General features: G+C 47.8%; 1 protein-coding gene across 1 annotated transcript in view; it reads right to left on the bottom strand.

The window, feature by feature from the left end:
• Nucleotides 1-24,221, bottom strand: part of CFAP70 (cilia and flagella associated protein 70) — an 88,795-nt gene that overhangs the window by 46,683 nt on the left and 17,891 nt on the right. The window contains exons 2-11 of the mRNA XM_066576725.1: nt 20,251-20,338; nt 18,358-18,544; nt 17,983-18,081; nt 16,443-16,522; nt 14,761-14,928; nt 13,548-13,730; nt 12,992-13,086; nt 10,098-10,197; nt 8,507-8,641; nt 6,316-6,480 (exon numbers count right to left, since the gene is read on the bottom strand). Of these exons, the coding sequence (XP_066432822.1) occupies nt 6,316-6,480; nt 8,507-8,641; nt 10,098-10,197; nt 12,992-13,086; nt 13,548-13,730; nt 14,761-14,928; nt 16,443-16,522; nt 17,983-18,081; nt 18,358-18,544; nt 20,251-20,328 (1,290 nt within the window). The 5' untranslated portion in view covers nt 20,329-20,338. The remainder of the gene's footprint in view (nt 1-6,315; nt 6,481-8,506; nt 8,642-10,097; nt 10,198-12,991; nt 13,087-13,547; nt 13,731-14,760; nt 14,929-16,442; nt 16,523-17,982; nt 18,082-18,357; nt 18,545-20,250; nt 20,339-24,221) is intronic.

Raw genomic sequence — 24,221 nt, 5'->3', positions numbered from 1 at the left:
TATGATATCATGACTTGGATAAGTCGGTATGGAGAGGTGGTGGATATGCCCAATAAGAACCGGGACGAACACGGCATCTGGTCCGGAGCCTGGACGTTTATGGTGAAACTTAAGCGTTCAGGGAATTCGGTGGCCCACATACCATCCGCGGCTTTCCTTGGCAGGGATCGTATCTTGGCCTTCTACCAGGGGCAGCCGAAGCTCTGTCACAAGTGCGGCGACCCCACACATTTGAGTGCAGCCTGTAACGTCATCAAGTGCGCTCTGTGTGGCGAGGTAGGTCATCTTGCGGCATCTTGTACAGAGATTAGGTGTCACCTGTGTGGTGACCTCGGTCACCCATTCAGTCGCTGTCCACGCTCTTTTGCCAATGCGGTCAGGGCCCCAGCGGAGGAGAGCCGTGAGGTTGCTTCTGCAGGGGAGGGGACCAGCAGAGGCGATGGAGCCCAGGAGCCAAGGAAGAACAAACATGCTGGGGCAGCCAAGCTAAGGCGCCAAGAGAAGCGCGGAAGGGGCAGGGAGCTGGTGGAAACCCAGGTGGCAGGTGGGTCAATGCTGGCCCCTGCTCCGGACGCAAATCATGTGGCTGAGGCTCCAGGGGACAGGGAGCTGGATGAGGAGGTCAGGAGGATCCAAAGGGAAGAGGATGCCACTTATTCAGATTCTTCCCACTATGAAAGTGTGGGTGAGGGCAAGGATGAGTGGCAAAAGAAAAAGCGCAAGCAGGGCTCCAAGAAAATGAAAAAAAGGGAAGGGAAATCTTCCCCTGCAACGGGCCAGGTGCAGGAAGGCAATCCAAACTCTCCTCTTGTTGGGCTCTCCAACAGGTACCAAGCTCTCTCGTCCTCGGAGGAAGAGATGCCTAGGACAAGCGTGGGGCCTACAGGGGGTGCTGAGCCTTCCTCTTATGGGGGTTTGGTGACCTCCAGGGGGAGGGCTGGCTCAGAGCCCAGTGACAAGGAGGACGAGGTCGAGGAGCCCCTTGCCATGGACCTTTCAGTGTCCAAGAAACGTGGCAAGGGGTCATCCTCAGACCCGGATGAGAAGGGGGGTGGGAAGAAGAAAGCCATCTAACTCAATCACCAATGATGGCGGCACCCGCTCCGTTGACGCTGGCATCCATTAATGTTGCCAGCATTAAATCTGATATGGCTAGATTTGCGGCCTTTGATTTTCTCGGCCGCGTTGAAGCTGACATTTTGTTTTTGCAAGAGACCAGGCTGCCAAATTTGGCAGCTGTGCATAAGGCAAGGAGGGAATGGAGGTCTGGTCCATCTTACTGGTCTCTTGCGGCCGAGCCATATAGCGGAGTGGCGGTACTTTTTACCGCAGCGGTTGAATGCCGACGGGTTATCGAGTTAGAAATAGGGAGGTGCCTGATCCTGGATGTTCTCATGAAGGGACAAGAGCTTCGGCTAATCAACATCTACGGTCCCCAAACCAAGCGGGACCGCAAAGATCTCTTTATGAGGATCAAGCCGTACCTTTTTACCAGTCGGCAGGTGATCTTTGGGGGTGACTTTAACGCAGTCACGAGGACCCGTGACAGGGGAGGCTCCCTAGGCAAGCTGACTTATGATAGCGTCGCGCTTAATAGCATAGCTAGCGAAGCTCGCCTGGTGGATGTCCACATCCGGCACACCCCAGGCCACGCGGGTTTCACCTATTATAGAGGCGAGTGCAGGTCTAGAATAGATAGGTTTTATTTGAAGGAGGAAGCCATCTCTTCACCAGTTTCTGTTGTTGAGGTGGAATTCTCCGACCACTGTCTGATTTTGTTTTCCCTGAATGTTGCAGAGACCCCCCGGATGGGTAGAGGCTTATGGAGGCTGAATTCATCACTCCTGGAGGAAGCAGAGATAAGACAGTCCTTTGAGGATTTTCTGCAGAGCCAGGTACCATTACTGGATCTTTGTAGCAGTAAGTCAGAGTGGTGGGAGATGTTCAAGATCAGGGCGGCGAGATTCTTCCGCCAGCTCTCTAGCCTCAGGAGCCTGAGTAAGTACCGTCTTTATCAGGGCCTGAGGAGGAAACTCGAGCATCTCGTCTCGACTGGAGGTAGCCGCGAGGAGATCTCCAGAGTGAAGTCTTTGCTCAAAGGGTGCCAGTATAATAGGCACGCATCTTTGGTTTTTGAGAGGGACTTCGGGAAGTACCACTCGCCCGACCCTTACAGAAACTGCAAGATGTCAGTGAATCGTAAAGTGGTCACTGGACTGATCGACGATACGGGATCTCTGAACAGGTCCAGATCAGGGATTCTGGAAGTCATCAGATCCTTCTACTCGCACCTTTTGGGAAAGAGGGATCTAGATCGAGATGTGATGTCGGCTTTCCTGGCTGAAGCTGTTCCTGAGCCAGGGGATGACATCTCCCTTAATGTTTTGACAGAGGAGATCAACATAGAGGAAGTTAAACTGGCGATTGATGGGCTTGCGCTCAAAAAATCGCCAGGACCGGATGGCTTAACATCTGAGTACTATAAGACCTTTAAGGACCTCTTGAGTCCCCTCTTGACTGAGGTTTTCAATGAGTGTCTTTCCTCGGACACTCTCCCAAAGTCAATGAGGAGGTCGGCTTTGATCCTTCTGTCAAAGGGTAAAGACTCGAGCCGTATTGAGAACTGGCGTCCCATAGCGCTTCTCAATGCGGACAGGAAGGTTCTGGCAAAAGTGCTGTTTAATCGGCTGGTCAAGTTTGCACCCCGGCTCCTCTCGGGCGCCCAGCATTGCTCTGTTCCAGGCCGTAGCACCTTTAGTGCTGTTCTAGGTGTCCGGGAGGCAGTGGAGCAGGGTAGGGCTGGTCACTGGGAGGGGTACTTGCTGTCCTTGGATCAGGCCAAAGCGTTTGATCGGGTTAATCACGAGTACCTCTGGTCTGTTCTTCTGAGATATGGCCTGCCAGTGGGGTTTGTCAATTGGCTCAAGACATTGTACGCGGGGGCTGAGACTTTCCCGCTAGTGAACGGTTGGGTCGGCCACCCATTTGAGGTTGGGTCTGGCGTCCGTCAGGGTTGTCCTCTGAGCCCCTTGCTGTACGTGTTTGCCATTGATCCTTTCCTTAGGATGATTGATGGTGGGCCTATGGCGGGGGTCGGGATGGATCGGGCGGTGCCGGAAGCCTCCCTCAGGGTGGCAGCGTACGCTGATGACGTCACCGTCTTTGTGTCCTCGAGGGGGGAGGCAGAGTACGTGATGGCAGAGGTGGATCGCTACTCGGAAGCATCCGGGTCCGGCATCAACTGGGATAAGTGCGAAAGTCTCTGGTTAGGAAGGGGAGATCCTACATTTAGTCTCCCGGACACTCTTCCAGTGCCCCAGGACTCGGCTAAAGTTCTCGGCATCAAATTTGGCCGGGGAGATTACCCCATGCAAAATTGGGTGGTCAGGCTCGATGGTGCCACTCAGAAGGTGGCCCAGTGGAAGGGTTGGTCTTTGACCCTTCGGGAAAGGGTTAACCTGATCAAAACATACCTGCTCCCTTTATTCATCTACCTGGGCAGCGTATGCATTTTGCCAGAACCTCTCTGGACCCGGGTCTACAACCTGTTCTTCCTAATGTTGTGGGGGAACAGGTTGAACCTAATTAGGAGAGATGTCACATACCGCACGAGGAGACTAGGGGGGTTATCTATGGTCAACCCTGTGGTGTTTCTCGTAAACACCTTTGTTAAGATCAATATAGGCAACCTCTGGCAAGAGAGGGCTCCTCCGTGGGTATTCTCCTGTTGGGGATGGCTTCGGCCTTTCTTCCAGGAATGGGAGACAGGAGGGCGAGTGAAGGATCTTCGCACGCCGCACGGGCATCTTCCGGCTTACGCTACCGTGGTTCTGAAGATGATACGTCGGTGGGGTCTGGGGATGTGGGAGATCAGAACTCTGTCGAGAAAACTCCTCGATAAGAGGGTTCTGTTGACCCATTTCCAGAAGCCCCTGGCGCTCAAGGACTGCCCAAGTCGGGACCTGGAGGGAGGGTTACGTTTATTGAATTCTGACAGGATCCCCTTGAAGTTTTGGGACTTGACTTGGCGCTGTTTCCACGGGAGACTGTATGTAAGGGGCAACTTGAAGAGCAGGCCACTGGTGGATAGGGGTTGCCCCCGCCAGGAGTGCAGCAACGTACTGGAAAGCATGGAGCATTTCCTGCTTCAGTGTCCCTTTAATACAGAGGTGTACAAACGGGTGGGAGCCTCCATTGGTTGGCCCAGGTTGGCACGCCTCTCGTATGCGGAATGGGTCTATGGGGCATTCGGGGACCTTGGTGGCAGGGACCGGTGCACTTTATTCTTAGTCAGCCTAGTGGTCAGGTTTCACATTTGGAACGCACGGTGTCTAGTTTCGACGGAAGAGAAAATCCTCCCCGTGGATGAGGTGAATAGAAACATCCTTGGTGACCTGGTGAAGGTGCGCTCTCTGGATTATGAGAGGTTGGGCACGACTAAGGCCTCTCTCCTATGGAGAGGGTTTGTCTTTCGTTAGGGACAGTCTTCTTATTGTTAGGGTCTTTGTAGGGACAGAATAGGGAGAGGTAGGGACAGTTTTCTCTGAGGGTAAGTTTTAGGGAAGGAGTAGGGACAATGTAGGGACAGATTAACTATAGGGATAGTTTTTCTATTTGGTCGGTGCCCGGCTTATCATATCCAGTCCTGGTGGAGGGCTGTGTGTGACACTAGTAGAGTTTTTTGTTTTTCGGTCAAAGATAAAGTATGTACGGCTGCAGGTAACTGAACCTTAGGCTTTCGGGTATTAATATGTAGTGTTGGTTTGTAGTTGTGTAGTATAAGAGATGTTATATGTTATGTTATGTTTGGTTTTGTATATAGGGTGAGGGGTTATAGATAGGTTGGGTGGGGGTTTATTGGGGGGAGGGGGGGGGATTTATGCCTCAGCCGTAGCTTGACACGTCCCGGACAATGAACACTGGGCACGGACTGTTGGTGCGGGCGTGGCCCTCAGGCTGCGGCGGGCAGGGTGTGTGTATGCGGTGCAGCTCGGCTCGTCCTGGACATAGACATTGAGCACGGACTTGGGATGCAGGCGTGGCTCCCGTGGCTGCACCGTAGGGGGTTGTTTGGGGTGTGTGGTGGTTTGGTCTGGATATAGGGTTAGTTTAGGATTATGTAAGGTTTTATTCTTTAGGTGGCGGGCATTAAAAAAAAAAAAAAAAAAAAAAAAAAATTAAAAATAAAAATGTAAAAAAAATTAAAAAAAAAAAATTTGCAAGAAAAAAAAAAGGTATTGGGTTGTTCTTATTGTTACTACTTTTGTTATTTGCATTATTGTTATTATATAATTGCTTTGGTTATTAGTCGTTTTCTTTCTTCTTTTTGGGGATTTCGGGCTGGATCCTGTGAGTTAGGGATGTTTTCTCACATGTGTGTATATTGTTATATGTAGTATGTAGTGTATATTGTTATATGTATTGGTGAGGATGAGTGAGTGTAGTTTGGAGTGCAGGTTGGTGTAGTGTGCGGTGTGTATTATTTGGACCAGATGGACCTTTTGCTTTTGTCCTGCAGTAAGGCAAAGTACGGATAACACAAGTGATAATTTGTTTCTGTTTTGGTTTTATGTTTATGTTTGTCTTATGCCAAGTGAGCGATATTTATGTTCTGTTTATTGTTATGTTTTTCACTTTTATAATAAAAAGATCTACAGGATATAACTCAGAATCAGGGCAGGATAAGTAATGTATAGATGTATTGACTTTGATGTCTAGCAGTCACCTCTCATCTCAGAAGGCTCCTCTTGGTAGCTATAAGGATGCATATAAAGTCATGGAGCCTGATAATAAAGAACCTAAATGACTGCCACCTCTAGAGACGGAGGACTCGCTCTGCTTCACCTCTATGATATTCTCTGATAATCAATATTTCTGCCTGCAGTCGTTTGCTGTCATGGAATAATTTTGTTCCAGTTCCTTACCAGTTTCAAGATCTCTGCTAGTTATCAGTGAATGGGAACATATATGTCTGTAACCCCATTCTCACTGTGTCCACATGTGCTAGTTAAACATCAGGACAGGTTTATACATACAAAGCATAAACAAGAAGGCGCCGATTCACTGACAGCAAGCAGAGATCTTGGAATCTATGAAAAATTCATACACAAAGTACATTGGAGAGTTGCAGAATCTTTTCTTTGCACAAATCTGGATAAACAGTGACGTCACTAATAGCAACCAATTAGATTACAGCACTCATGTAGAGCATGTTAGTAAATGAAGGCAGCAGCCCGATTGGTTACTCTGGGTGACACCACTGCTGTACTATAGGACGGGATTGGTCACAGATGTGCATTACCGCCCTGCACTCACCCGTCTGCCGCCCTCTTTGTCCTTGGCGCCCTTCTCGTCTTTGGCTAAGCGACTGGCTGTTGGTTTCACATACGCAGAGTTGAGGCCCGGCGGGGCCGCTGTCGGTTTATTCATCAGACTGTTCTGAAGGGCGACGTCACGCAGGACGCTGTGATGACACTTCGTCTAGAAGAAGAGACACCGGCTGATCAGTGATGGAAGACGTAATGAAGTAATATTATATCCAGACATGTCTGCAGATATCTTCGGGGGGGGGGGGGGTCGCGCCATCAGCATCTTCTGACAACTCAGTTTGCTCATATCCTGCAATAGTTAATATTATATGATAATAGCGCCAATTGAAATGCCCCTTCCCATTTTGCTGTGCATAAAAGTGGCATTCCAGGAAGTTTGTTCAAGTTTTCATCCATCCACTGGGACCCCCACTAATCCTGAGAACGGTGGTCCTGTGTTCCCTGTTCTCCTTGCCCCAGTCCCCACAGTGAGATAGATATTGCATGGAGTGCAGGTTGGGCTTGCACAGTGCTGCCCCATTCATTTTCAATGGAACTGCCATACATAGCAGAGTACAAAGGGTTCGGCAATATCTGTCAATCCCACTGAAATGAATGGAGCAGGGGTTGCGCAAGTGCCAACTGCACACCTTTCAATGACATCACTGTGGGTGGGAGGAGCCATATAGAAGTGAGGGGGGTAGGAGATAGAGGACCCCCCTTCTCAGGATCGGTCAGGGTCCCAGCAATCGGGCCACCCATCTATCAGTTTTCATCCATCCAGTGGGGTTATGGATAGTGTTGTTCGTCATGATCGGACGGATGATGAAATCAGGGAAATTTTTGCTAAATCAGATGGGATCATGCCAATCTGATTTTAAGCAGAAATCACCAAAATATCGTCTTTCTGCTTTGAGCAGAAAGGACAGGTGTGTTGACGTAGCACTGCTGGAGTTTTCGGTTTGAATTTTTCCTTGATGGGGACTTGAACCTTGATCTCCACCACTCCATTTTTACTCCTATTGATTTTAATGGAAGTCAGAAGCAGGAGACAATTATTTTTTAAAAATCAGGTTGGTCACTTCTGACCCGATTATTTCAATAATTGCTCAACACTCGTTATGGATTCATTTTCTAGTCAAATTCTCAATGTGTTTGATGCTGTTATGTGGATCTACCACTGAACCTGCCTAGAGGAGGACACAGACACTCCTACCACAGTTACTGCTGATGATTAGAGGCTTCTGTCATACAGGAATAATAGAGGAGATCACAGCTCATCCTCCTGATTGTGAGGATCAAGGTGCTGAGACCCCCGTCAATTGCTAAAATAAAGGAGCAGAAGTGTTTAGCCAAGTGCTGTCCCTTTCGGCTGTGATCGACGAATGGTGTATGGACTCAAAGACTTTCCACTGAGCCCATAAACAACTCAGAGAAGAGACGATCAGGCAGAGTGCTCAGATGAGCACTTCTGCCCCTTCACTTTAGCAAACGGAAGTGGTCCCAGCACCCTGACTGCCATCAATCAAAACTTCTAACATTTCACTATGAAATATTAAACGTTATTTAACAGAATAGTTACATTTTAACGTCTACGGTGGCAAATATTACAGGATAATAACCAGCGGGGTTGTTGGTCCGGGTCTCGGAGTCAGGTAGGCACTTTCAAAACGTTGATCCAGGGATTATTCTGACTGCCATCATGGAGTCGGGAAGGAATCTTTTCCCCCACATGGGCCAAATTGGCTTCTGCCTCATTGTGTTTTTTTTTGCCTTCCTCTGGATCAACAAGTAAGGGGGTTTGGAAACAGGCTGAACTACATGGACATTTGTCTTCATTCAGCCTAACACACTGTTACTACAGTGTTTCCCCGAAAGTAAGACAATGTCTTATTAATTTTTGCCCCAAAAGAGGCACAGTGTCTTATGTTCGGGAGGGGGCGGGGCTTATATTATTGTGTATTTTGGCGCGGATCCGTAACAGACTTCAACCAATTCAATTAAAAGGTTATGATGGTCTGCGAATTTTGTTGCAGATCTGCACCAAAGTCCTCTACGTGTGAACATAGCCTTACGCCCTAGAGAAACCAAAACTACAGTGTGCGATGTGAAGACACCGGGGTGATAAGCAGGTGCCGGCTCATTTGGGGTAAAGTTCTGACTACACAAGGGGTAGTTTATTGCTCCCCCTGTCCTACCTTCTCCAGCACCTCTGCGTCCTGATAGGCCAGAACCCGGTAGGCGCCGCGCAGGCGTTTGACTCCTGGGTACAGCAGGGGCACCATGTTTATATATGCCACTCCATGGAAAGAGATCGGTGTGTCCTCGTCACCCTGCAGGAAGGGGGAAACGAAAGGCAAGGCTTCAGCTCTGGGTGCTCAGATCTGTAAACTCATAGATAGACTCACTACATCTAGATTGCAAGCTCTTGTGGTCAAGGCTCTTGCACCCTCCATTCAGAATATCATGGTGGCATAGAAATAATTGAGGATAATGATTCTAGTAGGCTTATTCTGACTACCATACCAGTAATGACCACCACAATATATGTTCTCCGGACATCCCACCATTAGCAAGTTCTTGATGTCTCCTGGTGGATTGTGAATTTATAGGTGCCGTGCTCATGAGGCGGCTCTATAGACAGGTGACTCCATAGACTGTTCCTACATATACTGCCATAAGCCAACCTCTATGAGTAAGATGTAAAACTTGTTCAAACAGAGCTGAAATCCTTTAGAGTATTGCTAGGGGGCGCCCCATGATGCAGTATCTATAACTGTGCTCATTGTAGCTGCTGCTAGAGGCAGATCACTGCAGATGGATTTACTATGGGGTTCAATGAGAGCTGTATGAATTTGTATGCAGTGAGTGCCCCCCAGTGGTGATCACAGGTAAAGAGCATTTTATTATTTAACTCTATGGCACTATTGAGGGAAGTGGGGGATGGGGATCTTTGTATATAAAGATAAAAAAACTGCAATGATAAATTACAAAATGAGTTATCTTAAATAAAAGAAGAGCTAGTGCTAAGATTATCTGTAGTTAACCTGCTGTTATGTGCATACACTGACTGGCCCCATCATTGGAACCCCCCATGTGGCAGCATGTTGGACCTCGTTCAGAACTGCAGTCATTCGTTGTGGTGTAGATTCTACTCGGTCATGAAATCCTCCTGCAGGAATATCGGCCTCCGCGGACAGGAAGCTTCTTGTAGTCGCTGCAGATTAGATGGAGGTGCTGACATGTTGTGATCAGATGACAGGAAGGGGTCATCAGTTCATGCTGCTTACTTCAAATTCTGACCTCCCATCATCATGGGGCAACAGGAATCTGCATCCACCTGACCAGGTGATGTTTTTCTGCTGCTCAGTGATACTAGTTTGTCCTCTTTTGCCCCCCCCCCCCCCCCCCCCCGGAATCTTCTGTTTCTCTTGGACATAATGGTGCTGAAACTGGTCGTCTGCTGTTATAGCCCGTCCGTGCTAAGGAATGGCGAGTTGTATCCTCAAATAGCTTTGTTGGGGCTCCAGTGTTGTATTCAGCTGCCCCTGCCTGTTGGTCTGAACCATTCCGGACATCCTCCTCTGACCCCTTTTGCTGATGAGTTGTTTCCATCCACAGGATCTTGTTTTCTCTGTATACTCTCCACACAAGTCCATGGGAAAAACCTTCCATGTGATTTTATATTGAACTCCAGGGTCATGGCTCTAATTTCCATACAGGAAATTATGCGCCAGGGTCTATTAAAGGGGTCAGTCAGTGTATATACCCACTGCTCAGCACACTTACCTTTTCTGCTTTTCCTGACTTAGATTTACCAGCAAGGGACATCGGTGCTCTCATGATCTCCACCGGCCAGTAACGGCACTCTGCAATCCGCTTCTGTAAACTATGGAAAGTGAGAGGTCTAATGATACATAACTAGTACAAACCACGATGACAGCAAGCAGTTTTACTGCTGTGACTATATACTGGAGGCAAATTGTTCTTCTGATTGGCTGAGCTAGTGGGAGTCTGGTTTGTGGGCATTTGTTTGCTAGATATGGCTCCTCACCATGTGCTGAATGAGGGGGTTCCTGCTACTAGAAAGACCCCCTACGTTATGACTATACACTGACCTACCAAAAGTAATTGTACACCTCAGCAAGAATCAAAGTATTTATTTCCTTATGTTAATACTTAGCGGGGCTCCTTTGGCCCTAATGACATTGAATATCCTCTGTGGCATGTTTTCTACTAATGTCTAGTACACTTGAGTTGGTATTTCCCTCCATTCATCCTGCAAACATCTAATGGGTTCTCTCAAAGAAGATGCATCCGCCATCTGCAATGATGCAAGGAGTGTTGTCATTGGACAGTTGAGCGATGGAAGAATGTTCTGTGGAGTGATGAATCACGCGGCTACATCTACAATTTAGATGGAGGTACCTGGGTGTGAAGGATGATGAGGAATGCCTTCTGCCCGATTGTGTTGTGCCAACAGTTAAGTACAGCGGAGGTTCAGTTATGGTCGGGGATGTGTTACATGGCATGGTCTCGGTCTGTTGGTTGTAGTGACGAGCCATGACCACCGAGGTGACCCTGACAATAATGTGCTGCTGACAATGTGGTAATACTCTGGGAATGGTCGGCCATACTTCCAACAAGACAACGTGCCTTGTCACACATCCAACGCTGCTTTACATTGGTTTGAGGCTATAGATGTACCATGATTGGCCTGAACCCAACTGAACATCCGTGGGAGGAACTGGAACGTCTGGTCAGGAAATACGAACAGCATCCATCTTCTGAGAGTGTTTACCAGATGTTGGCAGGATGAATAAAGGGAAATACCAGCTGAAGTGTATCAGACATTAGTAGAAAGTGTACCAAAGAGAGTATCCGATGTCATTAAGGCCAAAGGAGCCCCACTAAGAATTAACATATGGAAAAACATACTACTTCTGTTTCTTCCTCAGGTGTCCAATTACACTTTTTGTCAAAACAAATCCCTCCCCTAGAAGTTGTCAGAATGAAACATTCTCTGTGTGATTGCAATATCGATAGAAGTAAGATTACAATATCAGAGCAAAAGGAGAATTTATTGTGGAGAACTGACCCCTTGTAGGGAGGCTCTAGTACCCTGTTGTACCTCCTCTAGTCTGGATACAAGATGTGATATAGGCATGCTGGAGGCTCTAGTACCCTGCTGTACCGCCTCTAGCTTGGATACAAGATGTGATACAGGTGGGCATGGAGGCTCTAGTACCCTGTTGTACCGCCTCTAGCTTGGATACAAGATGTGATACGAGTGGGCATGGAAGCTCTAGTACCCTGTTGTACCGCCCCTACCTTGGCTACAAATGTGATACAGGCAGGCATGGAGTCTCTAGTACCCTGTTGTACCACCTCTAGCTTGGATACAAGTTGTGATAGGGGGAGGTATGGAGGCTCTAGTATCCTGTAGTACTGCCTCTACCTTGGATACAAGATGTGATACCAGCAGGTATGGAGGCTCTAGTACCCTGTAGTACAGCTTTAGCGTAGGTACAACATGTGATACGGAGGGGGCATGGAGGCTCTAGTACCCTGTTGAACCGCCTCTAGTTTGGATACAAGATGTTATATGGATGGGCATGGAGGCTCTACTACCCTGTTCTACTGCCTCAAGCTTGGATACAAGATGTGATAAAGAGGGCATGGGGGCTCTAGTACCCTGTTGTACCACCTCTAGCTTGGATGTAAGATGTGATACAGTCAGTCATGGAGGCTCTAGCATCCTGTTGTACCACCTCTAGCTCGGATACAAGATGTGATATGGGCGGGCATGGAGGCTCTAGTACTCTGTTGTACTGCCTCTAGCTCAGATACAAGATGTGATACAGGGGGCATGGAGGCTCTAGTACCCTGTTGTACCACCTCTAGCTTGGATACAAGATGTTATATGGACCGCCATGCAGGTTCTGCATGGTACCACTCCATATTTGCTGTAACTGAGCCTCTAGATGGTGCAAACTCGTGGGCAGCCACAGAGGTGTGACAATGTTGTGGGGGCTTCCTGTGACCCCCTTGTGTGTGCGGCCGAGCATTAAAGGAACACGTGGCTGCAGGATGTCCTGAACATATCGCTGAGCTGTCATTGACCATCATACTGCTACTAGTGGAAACCGACGGTCGTATGCAATGCCCCCCCCCCCCCAGACCATCACACCAGCAGGGGGCAATGTGCCCCTCCACATCAAAGGCAGAACTGAGGCGCCCAGCACCTGCTAACAGTCTGGTCAGAACGTCTGGTAGGGGACAATTCGTCGATACGACCATCCAGCTTCTCACATCCCAATAATGCACCCTTCTCAGACTCTGGTAACGGGGTGAAATCTCTTCTCTACATCGTAGAGGCGTCTAGTGGTCAACAAGCTCTACACAAGTGGAAGAAGGGGTCACTACACACAAGGAGCCTCCGAGAGCCTTTTATAGGCCAAAGGGGGAACCACTATTAGGGCCTCCGATGACAAGGCCGTCCATCTAATCACCCCAACTAATTACTGCCATATCTGCCTGAGATGGAACTGCATGCTGGATTTTGCAGCAAAACACAAAACAAAAACTTCTTCTGGGGGATCTTCACTGACAAGGAGTGTCCGTTTGGTCAGATACTGGATATCTATAGGGACAGTTTAATACGTTTGCAGATTACTGGTCACCTGATGAGCGCGGATTGATCGAGGTAGCAGCGTCTCTCTATGTCCCACGTCACTCTCTTTTTGTGGGTCTCTGCTTCGATGCGGAACTCCTTGTCCTGCAGCAAAACATGGCGGGTGAGCAGATTACAGAAGTGCCTCATGACCACGGGGAAATTATATTTAGCAAATCCGCGCAGAAGAAAAAATGCACATCCGTTTCCAATAGGAATGTATTGTCCATCTGCGGTTAATTAAATAGCCGCGGATGGTATTTTAAGTGATTTGCGGATTTCCTGCGCGGGGAAAAAAACGTGGCATGCTCCATTTTAACGCAGATCATGGATGTGGGAGCTCTATTTCAATTGATTTCCCGCATGAAAAAAAGACAATTATAGTGCATCTGCAGCAGAAGTCCGCGCCGGCCTGATTTTCCCCATGGATATGGGGCCTAACAGGAAAGACCAGTGATACTCCACATCACAACCAATCAGAATCCGGCTCTCATGTGGCTGGTGCTCATTACAAAGAAACTAGAAACCTGATTGGCCGCTACAGGAAACTCCTGCAGCTATTTTACCTCTTTCCGATTCATTTCTCCATCTTCTTCTTCATAGGCCCCTGAGAGAATGAAGGATTCTGGGATATGCTGAGCTTCCGGAGCTGAGATACCGCTCGTGGGCCACCTCCTCTGCCGTGGCACTGGCTCGCTTTCCCCGCCGGTTTTCAGAATGCCGTTGGAAAAGATCAACGTGGAATCTCTCTACGCCAAAAGAGGGACAGGATTCACTATGTGATAATCTGCAGCTACAATATATCAGGGAAGTAAGTCGGGAAGAGGGGGTTGAGGCAAAATGGGAGCGGCAAAGGGGTGTGGCTTATATAAAAGGGTGAGGCTAGATATATTCAGACTACCTGAATTATTATTGGTTCCAAATCCAACCCCTAAATATATTCAGACCCCAGATCAAACCACTCGGACATTGATCGCACCTTGTAAATGCCACTGGCAGCAATTTAATCCCCTGATCCGTTTTGTGGGGTCTTAAATGAGATTTGGTTGCAATGGCAGCCTGTGGCCTCCTGAAAGCCCCCCAGCTCTGCGGTGGCTGATTGCCCATCAAGCTCTACCTGTGGCATGGCTTGATGGAATACCTGTCAGATCGTGGTATAATGTAATACTAGGGTATTACGGTACATTATACTGCAGGAGTGATCAAATGATCACAAGTTCTAAAAAATGTAAAAATAAATTTTAAATCTATTAATTACTAGAAATAATGTATCATGTCATTTATGCTGCATGATTAACACTGTAAAGAAAATAAATCTGGCAGAATTGTTGTGTTTTCTCTCCCTCCCCTCCCAAAAAAATGAATTCAAGTTTTACAATGCGTTATATGTACCCAAAAATGGTACCAATAAAAAACACATTTTCCTACGCAAAGAACGAGCCTTCATACGGCCATTTCAACAAAAAAGTTATGGCTTTTGAAAATAGGCTGCTTCCTTAAGGGGTTAAGACACTGCTTTGATTGGCCGGTGCTACGCATGTGTTAGACTTCCGATGCATAGTAATGCGCAGTGTGCATTAGGAAGTCAGAGAAACGGTGCCGCCATCTTGGCTTGTCTTGGAGTGGAGAGTCGCTTTAAGTGTAATCTACAATCTGTACAAGCTCTGGCCATTTTCAGCCATTCAGATGTTCTGAAGGGAGGCGGTGGTCCATATTGGGGGTCTGTACTGGGGCTTCCACAGACTGGGGATTAACCCTGGGTATAGCGTTATCTCCTACCGATGGGATCTGGAGGCTGGCCACATAATTATACTGCGGCCCAGTGGGTGTCCAGGAGTCGGGGACACAGTAAGCGGCTTCCATGGTCACTCGGAGCAGGTTCCCCTGGTTTATCTGTGACTCAGTGAGTAAGGGCACCGCGACGGACACTGCCACCTCCAGCCTCGGCTGAAAAATACAGACATGAAGAGCTGATGAAGGGTCACATCATAGTATAAATCTACATGCAAGCTACCTCTATCTAATACTGCTTGTGGTTCAATGGCTTCACAATCTCCATATCTTTGCTTGCTGTCAGTGAATGGAAACATTCTAACTTACATCCTGTTCCCTGGAAAATCGGCAGCGTTTTACAGTAAAGGCATTGTAGATGAAACATCATGAAATCCCGTCCATCTGCTGCATACGTTGCCTCACAGTGGGGGCTTATTCACATGGGTGTAATTGTCATCGGTGCGTTGTCTATGCATGCCACAGACTGCACAGTGCTCCATTACAGTCACTGGGGCGATTCGATGGTCTGCGGAAAAAATGTCCTATTCTGGTCCAATTTCATGTACAACCGTCACCCATTCAATGCAATGGGTGCAAAAAAAACGGAGCACACCTAGATAATGTACGTTCATTGCTAAGCAATCCTAGAGAAAAATAGACAGTCTACCGTTTTTTTTTTCGCACATGAGAAAATTGAATGACGCGCGGAATTTAAAAACACACACATAACACGTACAGATACAACACGGACGCACAGGGATTAAAATCAGTCTGTTTCACAGACCAAGATCAAACTCGCTCATGTGAATATGGCCCAAATCTATACATGTCTGTATATGCTGCGGGTTTTCATTGTAGATCGGGTGAGGGATTAAAATCCGTGGCGATTCCGTACCAAAATTTGCAACTTTCTGTGCGGATTTTGCCGCTGTGGAAAATCTACAGTGGATTCAACACATGTAAACCCACCCGAGGCCACTGTCACACCATGTGGAGGTATACAGCGGGAGGATATACCAAGTTAGGTCTTATCTGTTAGCCATAGGCTCCCATTGGAAAGAGAAAATGTATACTGCGCAACATACGGCTTTTTAATTGGATGCGTCCGTATGGAACAGTCAGTATGACGCACTGTTCCATGTAGGAAAAATGGTGTATTGATGTATACTGCCCTATAGATGCCAAAAGGACGCTCTTATGGCCCCCGTTACTCCGACAGCCCGGCAGAAGCGGCTTCCGGTGGCCCGGCAGAAGCAGCATCCAGCCGCCTGGCAGAGGCGGACTCCAGTGGCCCCAGCAGAGGCGGCCTCCGGTAGGCCAGCAGAAGCGACCTCCGGCGCACTTCGCCTCCATTTAGTGAAAGATTATCACCCTAGTGTAAAAGGACAGAAGCAATAATCGTTGTGATGGCTGTCAGATGCTTAAGAGCGCGACAGTCATCCTGTGTACAAGTAGCCTTAGCAGCTTCCCCAGGATTGAGGGATGGATCCTCTAAACTGCATAGATGGTAACAAAAAAACTGCATTTTTGGTAAACCTAAAGCAATAGGTCTGAATGTAAAGAATAATGCTCCAATTCACTGACAGCAAGCATAGATCTTGGAGATGTGCGTGAATCGAAATACAAAGTATATTAGAAAGTTACAGAACTTTTTACGCAAAACTTTTAGACCCTTGTTTGATAACTACCTTGGCGTCTGGGTGAAGAGTTTCCAGGGGAGACCCATGGAGCGGGTGCAGGGGGACGGTCACCACGAAATTACATTCACCTAAAGAGACAAGGGGAGGATGTAGAACGAAGACAATGTCTGAGGCTGAAGATGAAGCTGTAAGAGACTTCAGGTCAGAGTTTTCCTGAGAGCAGCCTGGCACTTGTAGTGCCCACAGGAGAGCGACTAGTTTACCTGAGTTGCTGGAAGATAAAGTAACAAGTCACCACCGATATGATCATCTACCCTAAATGACGCCTTTACTGGAGCCCCCGCCCCTCTCATAATTGGTGCTGCCCTGTATGGAGATTATCTCCATGACTGTGGAGTGCAGCGTAAAATCATGGGGATCAGTTTCAGAGTGAATCCAGATTAGTTGGGAAGATTCAGCAATCTGTGTGACTTCCAACGCGGTTCGGTCATCGGTACTAGACTAGTCGGGGCCGGGATGTCACTGCCAACCGCGTGGGGTTCTCTCATGTAATGGTGGGGAGAGTATACAGAGAATGGTGTGATCAAGGAAAACATCCAGTGTAAGGGGAGCCTGTGGATGGAAACAACTCATCACTGAAAGGGGTCAGAGGAGGATGTCAGGAATCATGCTGACCAACAGGCACTGCACAGTCATGAGCAGCCAAATACAACATGTCTGAACGCACAACTCGACGTTCCTCCGCACGGATGGACTATAACAGCAGACGATCACTTCCGGCACCATTAAGTCTAAGAGAAACAAAGGTGAGACTCCGGGGGCAAAAGAGCACAAAACTTGTATCCCTGAGCAGCGGAGAAACATCTCCTGCTCAGATGGATCCAGATTTCTGTTGCTCCGTGCTGATGGGAGGTCAGAATTTGGCGCAAGCAGTGTGAACTGATGACCCCTTCCTGTCTGCTGATCGGAACATGTCAGCACCTTCATCTAATCTGCAGCAACTACAAGAAGCTTCCTGTCCGCAGGGGCCGATATTTCTGCAGGAGGATTTCATCGCCTGACAGAATCTTCACCTTAACGAATTTCTGCAGTTCTGAAGGCCAAAGGAATCAAACCCGTTACTAGATGGGGTCTCTAATAAAGTGGCCGATCAGTGTATAATGGTCTTCACTGATCTGCAGAGTGAAAAGCGGTAACGGACAGAAGATCCCGTTGTGAGGGGTTTATAAAACCACTTAAGCCTCTGCTATAAAGTCTCTGTATTCTCAGTATGTACCAACTAAGGATTACACTGAGAAAACACACAGGGGGGCAGAAGTCGGGCAGGTTGGTAAATCTTCTGCTCTGCAGGGGCGCTGCAGCTGCTAGACTGTAAAGTATCCCAGATCTGAGGATCAGCGGTGAGAGTTCAGCGTCCGGTCACAAGGAGTGCCGCCAAATCTCCATCACCTGCTAAATACCCCTGCCAAGAGTGCTGAGCCTCGCCATGTAGTCAGGGCAATTCCTGGGAACCGAAAATAGTCAGAAAAGCAAAAGACTCTCAGAATTAAAGGGCAGCGGTCACCACAATCAGAGGAATCCCCCTCACCTCGCAGTAAGGGCAGCAGATCCACAGCGGTTTGCCCCAAGACGCTGGTTTTCTCCTCCTTCTGCTTTTTCTCCTTGGGTAAGATCTCGATGACAGTCACTAGAGAAAGCGAAGAGTGAGAGGTCGGGACGTATTCTGTGCACAGCCAGCAATACCGGGGTCTGCCACTAAGAGGCATAACCTGCAACTGCTGGACATTAATGCAAAATCTATAACACGGCCCCACTTACCATGTGCCATTTATAGTACTGAGGGCCTCAGACACCACGTCCCGGGGGCATCAACTACCCCTGCACCCACTATAGCTACACCCCCGCTTGTAAGCATGCCGTAATGCTGCCCTGTGTGGGCACCTGCAGGGTGGAGACTACTTACATAGGACGGGTCTGTGCGCCATATCATCCAGGCTGTGAGGACTTTCACCACCAATGTCAAAGCTGGCAGTGAAGTTGTACTCGATGGGCTCATTGGGTGTCGTTTCGAGTTTGGGGGAATCTCCCAAGAGGATGTTATTAAATTCAGCCCTCACGTAGGTGACCGGGGAGTCTCCTTTCACTCCTTTCTGTGAGAGAGAAATGACATTCAGTACATTACACTATGGAAGGGCTCCCCGAACTGGGTGCACAATGCCACCCCTCCCTATAGTAGAAGAATTATCTGCTGAACTACCCCAGACCACCAGGGAGATTATCATTAACATCTTCACAACCCTAGACCACCAGGGAGATTATCATTAACACCAGCACTACTCTACAAAACCAGGAAGACTGTCATTAACATCTTCACTACCCTAGACCACCAAGGAGATTATCATTAATATCTTCACAACCCTAGACCACCAGGGAGATTATCATTAACACCTTGACTACTCTACAAAACCAGGAAGACTGTCATTAACATCTTCACTACCCTAGACCACCAAAGAGATTATCATTAATATCTTCACAACCCTAGACCACCAAAGAGATTATCATTAACATTTTCACTACTCTGCAAAACCAGGAAGACTGTCATTAACATCTTCACTACCCTAGACCACCAAAGAGATTATCATTAATATCTTCACAACCCTAGACCACCAGGGAGATTATCATTAACACCTTCACTACTCTACAAAACCAGGAAGACTGTCATTAAAACCTCCACTACCCTAAGGGTGCGTTCACACGAGCGCATAAACGGCGCGTTTTTGCGCCCAATCGTATAAACGTGACCATCTGAGGCATTGGTTTCCAATGTATTCGTTCGCACGGGCGATTTTACGGCACGTAAAAACGGCAACCCGAAAAAAACACGGAACATATGCGACCGAAATACGCGCCAACGCATATTCGATGGCCGAAAAGATAGTTTGCAAAGTAGGAACAAACGATAATACGCTTTCTAGCTCTGGTCATGATCGCCGAAAAACGTTCTTTCTGGCGATTAAACGCTGCGCACGTGCGAACGTAAATACGCCTACGCTCGTGTGACCGCGCCCTCACATTAACAATAACACCTCCACTATCCTAGACAACCAGTGAGCTTATCATTAACAAATCCACAACCCTAGACCACCAGGGAGATTATTATTAACACCTCCACAACCCTAGACCACCAGGCAGATTATTATTAACACCTACACTACCCTACAAAACCAGGAAGACTGTCATTAACACCTCCACAACACCAGGTCACCAAGGATGTTACCCTTAAGCCTTCACTACTCAATCACCATTAACCCTTTCAATAGCTAGGGCAATCAAGGCACTTACTCTTAGCCCCTTCAGCCCCCTAGCACATTAGGGATGCTACTATAAATCTTCACTTACCCTAGAGCATCAGTGGTATTGCTATTAACTACTTCTTAGACCCTTAGACCCGTAATAACCTCTAAATCACCATCATTTTACTGGAATATTATCGTTAGACCCAACCTAAGCCATCCTACAGTAGGCCACCAGGAATACTCAGGGTCAACCTCTAAGCCATGCTAGAGCCTCAGGAATATTAGACACCCAGGATACCTCTACCATTAAAATTTCTGGGTGTGCCCCTGACTACAGAAGGTGGCGGGGAGTACTACATTTTTTTTTTCATATTTAGGTGTGAGAAGAACGCTGACTTTCCGGCCATGTCAATATCACGCTGCACTAAGGTCTGCTGTCCCTGCATCTCCTGCTCGCGGCTCGCTACTCCTACAGGATTTAATTTCTATTCTGCGTGACAAAAACCTCAAAGCTGCAAATGGTTAACTCATCAGACGAGGCGCTATTTATGAGGTGTTACCAGATCATGTGCTCTGAGAACCGTGATGTGCACCGGTGCGGGGGGTCGAGTCTTCACGTCTTCCAGCGCCGTCTCCATAGCTACGGGTCTGAGGAGAGATAAGCGTGAGATGAAGGATGTAAGTCCCGCTGACTTATTATCATACTTTATCTCGTGGACCAGAGGGATAGTAAAAGCAACGCCAGGCGTGATGTATCAAACACGCGGATATGGGGGCAGATACAGGAGCTCGCAGTTATCCCAGTGTTGCAGAACTAGCAACTCCCTAATATCACCTTCTCATCGACCCCTTTACAAGTGAGAGTGATTTGGCAGCGCTGCGGGAAAGTCAGTGACTGGATGCACGTTAACCCCTTCTACGTCCTGGGTGTGCAGGGTCAGTATGGAGCGAGATCACAAGCCGATCCGGCTCATCGTTCACACTGATCGCTGCAGGTAACTCTTTAAATGCCCGGATCGGCATTTGGGGATTCCAAACAGCCCTCTCATGATGAGATTGCAAGCTTGTGTCCAGGCGTCATGGCAGCTGAAAGTCTTCTGAGGGCCCCTTTTTGGCTATTAAAACAGGTCTGTGGGCTGTCTTAATAGATTGCCTGCACAAATACCATAGACTGCAATACTTCCGTATTGCAGTATATTGTATAAGCAATCAAACAATTGCAAGTTCAACTCTCCTATGGGGACTAAAAAAAAAAACTAAGTAAACATAAGTGAAATTTTTTTTTTCCGTTATTGTAAAAAATAAAGGATATTAAAAAGTTTAAAACCCCCGTTTCCCGTATTTACATTTATTTCCGCATTTCACGTCACTTGTAATAGACAATTGGATGACTGAGGATCCTTTTACACTGGATGACCTAGCGGGGTAATTACATCATGGCAAACTATTCCAATAGTAGCCGAGGCTGCGGGGAAATTGCAGGTCTCCTACACAAGCTCTGAAAGTGCGGAAATCCTATATTCTGTCAGGTTATGTATGTGCCAAACAGGGAGATCCAGAAGCCTCTACCCTATGTCCACAGGGCAGCGGGGTATCAGTTGTGCCCCTCACTGCCTGCAGGGTTACTTGTAAAGAAAGATATTCCAATGATAAGGTGACAGTAGGGAGCAGCTCACAATGCAATTCCCTACTGTGGTTAAGGGTAATCTATCACTGGACAGTTTTCTATAGGATGTAATAGCCCTGTGCTCTAGGAGGGGGCGCTGTACAACAGTGCATGATATACGCTGACTGCTGCACATCACAGCCTGTGGGAATGAGAGGAACTGTAATTAGCGCACCTACTGAATCACTATGAGCAGACGTGATGACAGGGACACTAATTGACTGAGCTGATCATTATCTCTGATGAACACCAGGTGGCAGCAGATAGCTATAATTTATGAAGACAAACTCATTAAAACTATACTGCTAGTACTGAGCGTAGCATAGGGTTGGGACATGGACACAAAAATATCAATTATTGTAAAATATCGGTGGGAAACTATCGATATTTCAATATTTCGACTTTTTTAAATGCTGTATAAAAATAGAACAGGTCGAGGGTTAATAAAGCAACACATCCTGACGGGATGTGACCACGATCTTTCTGTGTGTGTGTTTGTGGGGCTGCGTGCCCTACATTTTTTCAAGTTGCCGCTGAGGGACCAACGGTCTCCATGGCAACTTGTAAACAATGCAGGACCTGGTAACACGAACGCAGCGCCCCGAACGCAATTGTAATTGCCTTCGATGGATCTCCTATCTTTTCTATGCACACTGCGTTTGTATTAGATGCTGAACGCACGACATGTTGCGTCTCCTTTTCTGGACGCGACCTTCGTGTGTTCAGCGCAGCCCTCCATCTGCATGTGGAAATGCTTTCGTTTAGAGAGCATCGCCCACAGCCATCCATTAGATGCAAGTGTTCAGAGCCTGCGTCTAACGCCATGAACAAACGCATGTGGAGGAGGGGCCGAAGACCCCACTATTCTGAGAGTCGTTTGGCCTGGAGCAAACCTTATTGGTGACAAAGAGTCACCTGACTGACACTTTCCAAAAGTTTCTAGAACTTGTTTGTAAGTTCATTAGTGCCTCGAGCAAAACTACATCCTGTACAACACAAAGGAAAGAAAGAAAGCATGGTCACCGGACCACAAGACACGCCTCTTCTTTACGAAAATCCATATTATAACGCCTTAAACTATCGATATTACCGATATATCGGACATAACAATATTGATGAACAGTATCGCCAAAGCATTAGTGATATTTCAATATATCGGTTTTCAATATCCCAACCTTAGCGCAGCAGGAGAACTCATGCCCTACACAATCTACTGAGAAGGTCTGCTGTCATACAGAATAGTGAGTACAGCTCTGGAGGATAACACAGGATGTAACTCAGTAGCAGTACAGTATAAGTAATGTATGTACACGGTGACTCCACCAGCAGAATAGTGAGTACAGCTCTGGGGTATAATACAGGATGTAACTCAGGGTCAGTACAGGATAAGTAATGTATGTACACAGTGACTCCACCAGCAGAATAGTGAGTGCAGCTCTGAAGTATAATACAGGATGTAACTCAGGATCAGTACAGGATAAGTAATGTATGTGCACAGTGACTCCACCAGCAGAATAGTGAGCGCAGCTCTGGAGTATAATACAGGATGTAACTCAGGATCAGTACAGGATAAGTAACGTATGTACACAGTGACTCCACCACCAGAAGAGTGAGTGCAGCTTCTGGAGTTGGGTGTGTGCTGGTTAAGCTCTGCAACTTCCAGGGTGTGGTCAGAGAAGGAAGGTTTGCTGAGCTTGGATCCCAGAGAAGGTGCACTTTTCTGGGCTTTGTTGGATATGGAGTCCCGCACCTCCTCTCCCCGGGGCCACTCGGGGGGAGGGAGGGAAGTGAAGGCATTGCTGGCATCAGCAATGCCGAAAGAAAGTTTGCCACTGGTGCCGGAGAAGCCAGCAGCACGCAGGAAAACAGGAGCTTCTGCTGGAGGTAAGAAGAGACTTGGACCTGGTCGTGGCTGCAGCAGCGTGGCACCATTTGTCAGCACGGCGGCTTCTGATAGCGCAGGGAGTGAGATTGTGACCCGCAGCCAGACCCGCAGGAGAGCAGGTGAGCCGCAGACCCTGGCAAGTATGGGTAAGTGGAGCGAAAGAAAGAAGGAGGAATCAGTGATTGAGCTGGCCTCCAGGCTGGCGAAGAGTATTAATGACTATAACTTTGCTGGAAAAATGTTAGTCATGCAAAAAGGGAAGGTGCGCGATGCCAAGCTGATCATGGAGCAAAATGCTTCTAAGGACAGAAAGGCAGAAGCCAGAAGGGCAATAAAGAAATGCAAGGACTGCATTAGAATGTGGGAAGCGGTGAGGGAGAAAATACTGGAGGAGAGCGGGCCCTTTAAGGAAAAAATCATAAATGATGACCGGTTTGCAAAGATGGCGGCAAGGTGCAGTGGCCAGGAGCAAAGCGAGTCAAGCAATGATGAAGCCTCAGATGAGGAATTGTTTGAGGATGTGCAGGAGACCCTGGAGGAGCAGCCCGTATGCTCACAAGAGCTAGTACCAACACCCAGTGGCACTACAAGTTCCAGAGAGCTGTTGCCTGAGGAAATTGGACTGCCATCTACCTCAGGGGAATCAGAGGTGGAGGGAAACGCAGGAAGGCTACAAGTGCAGAAGACCCCACAGCCAGAAGCCTCTCTGCATATTGGGGGCTTCATGTTTGGCAATGAGATGCCGGAGGAGGATGTAGAGATAAAGAAAAAGAAAAAGAAACCTGTTAAGCTGCAGGAAAAGCTTGTGTTTGTCAAAGTTCCCGTGAGGACTGATCTGGCTGCAAAGTCAGATCAGAGTTCTGACCCCAAAAACCCCCCTGGCTCGGGCTCTGTGGTGGGCCTGGAGCAGGGAGTTGGGGAGAAAAGGGCCCAGCTGGTCAGACCCCCTGTCCCTGTGTTAGTTGGTAACAGGAGCAAGG

The sequence above is a fragment of the Eleutherodactylus coqui genome, chromosome 8 (genome assembly GCF_035609145.1).
Source record: "Eleutherodactylus coqui strain aEleCoq1 chromosome 8, aEleCoq1.hap1, whole genome shotgun sequence".
Taxonomy (NCBI): Eukaryota; Metazoa; Chordata; class Amphibia; order Anura; family Eleutherodactylidae; genus Eleutherodactylus; species Eleutherodactylus coqui.
This window is presented reverse-complemented; position numbering and strand designations above follow the sequence as displayed.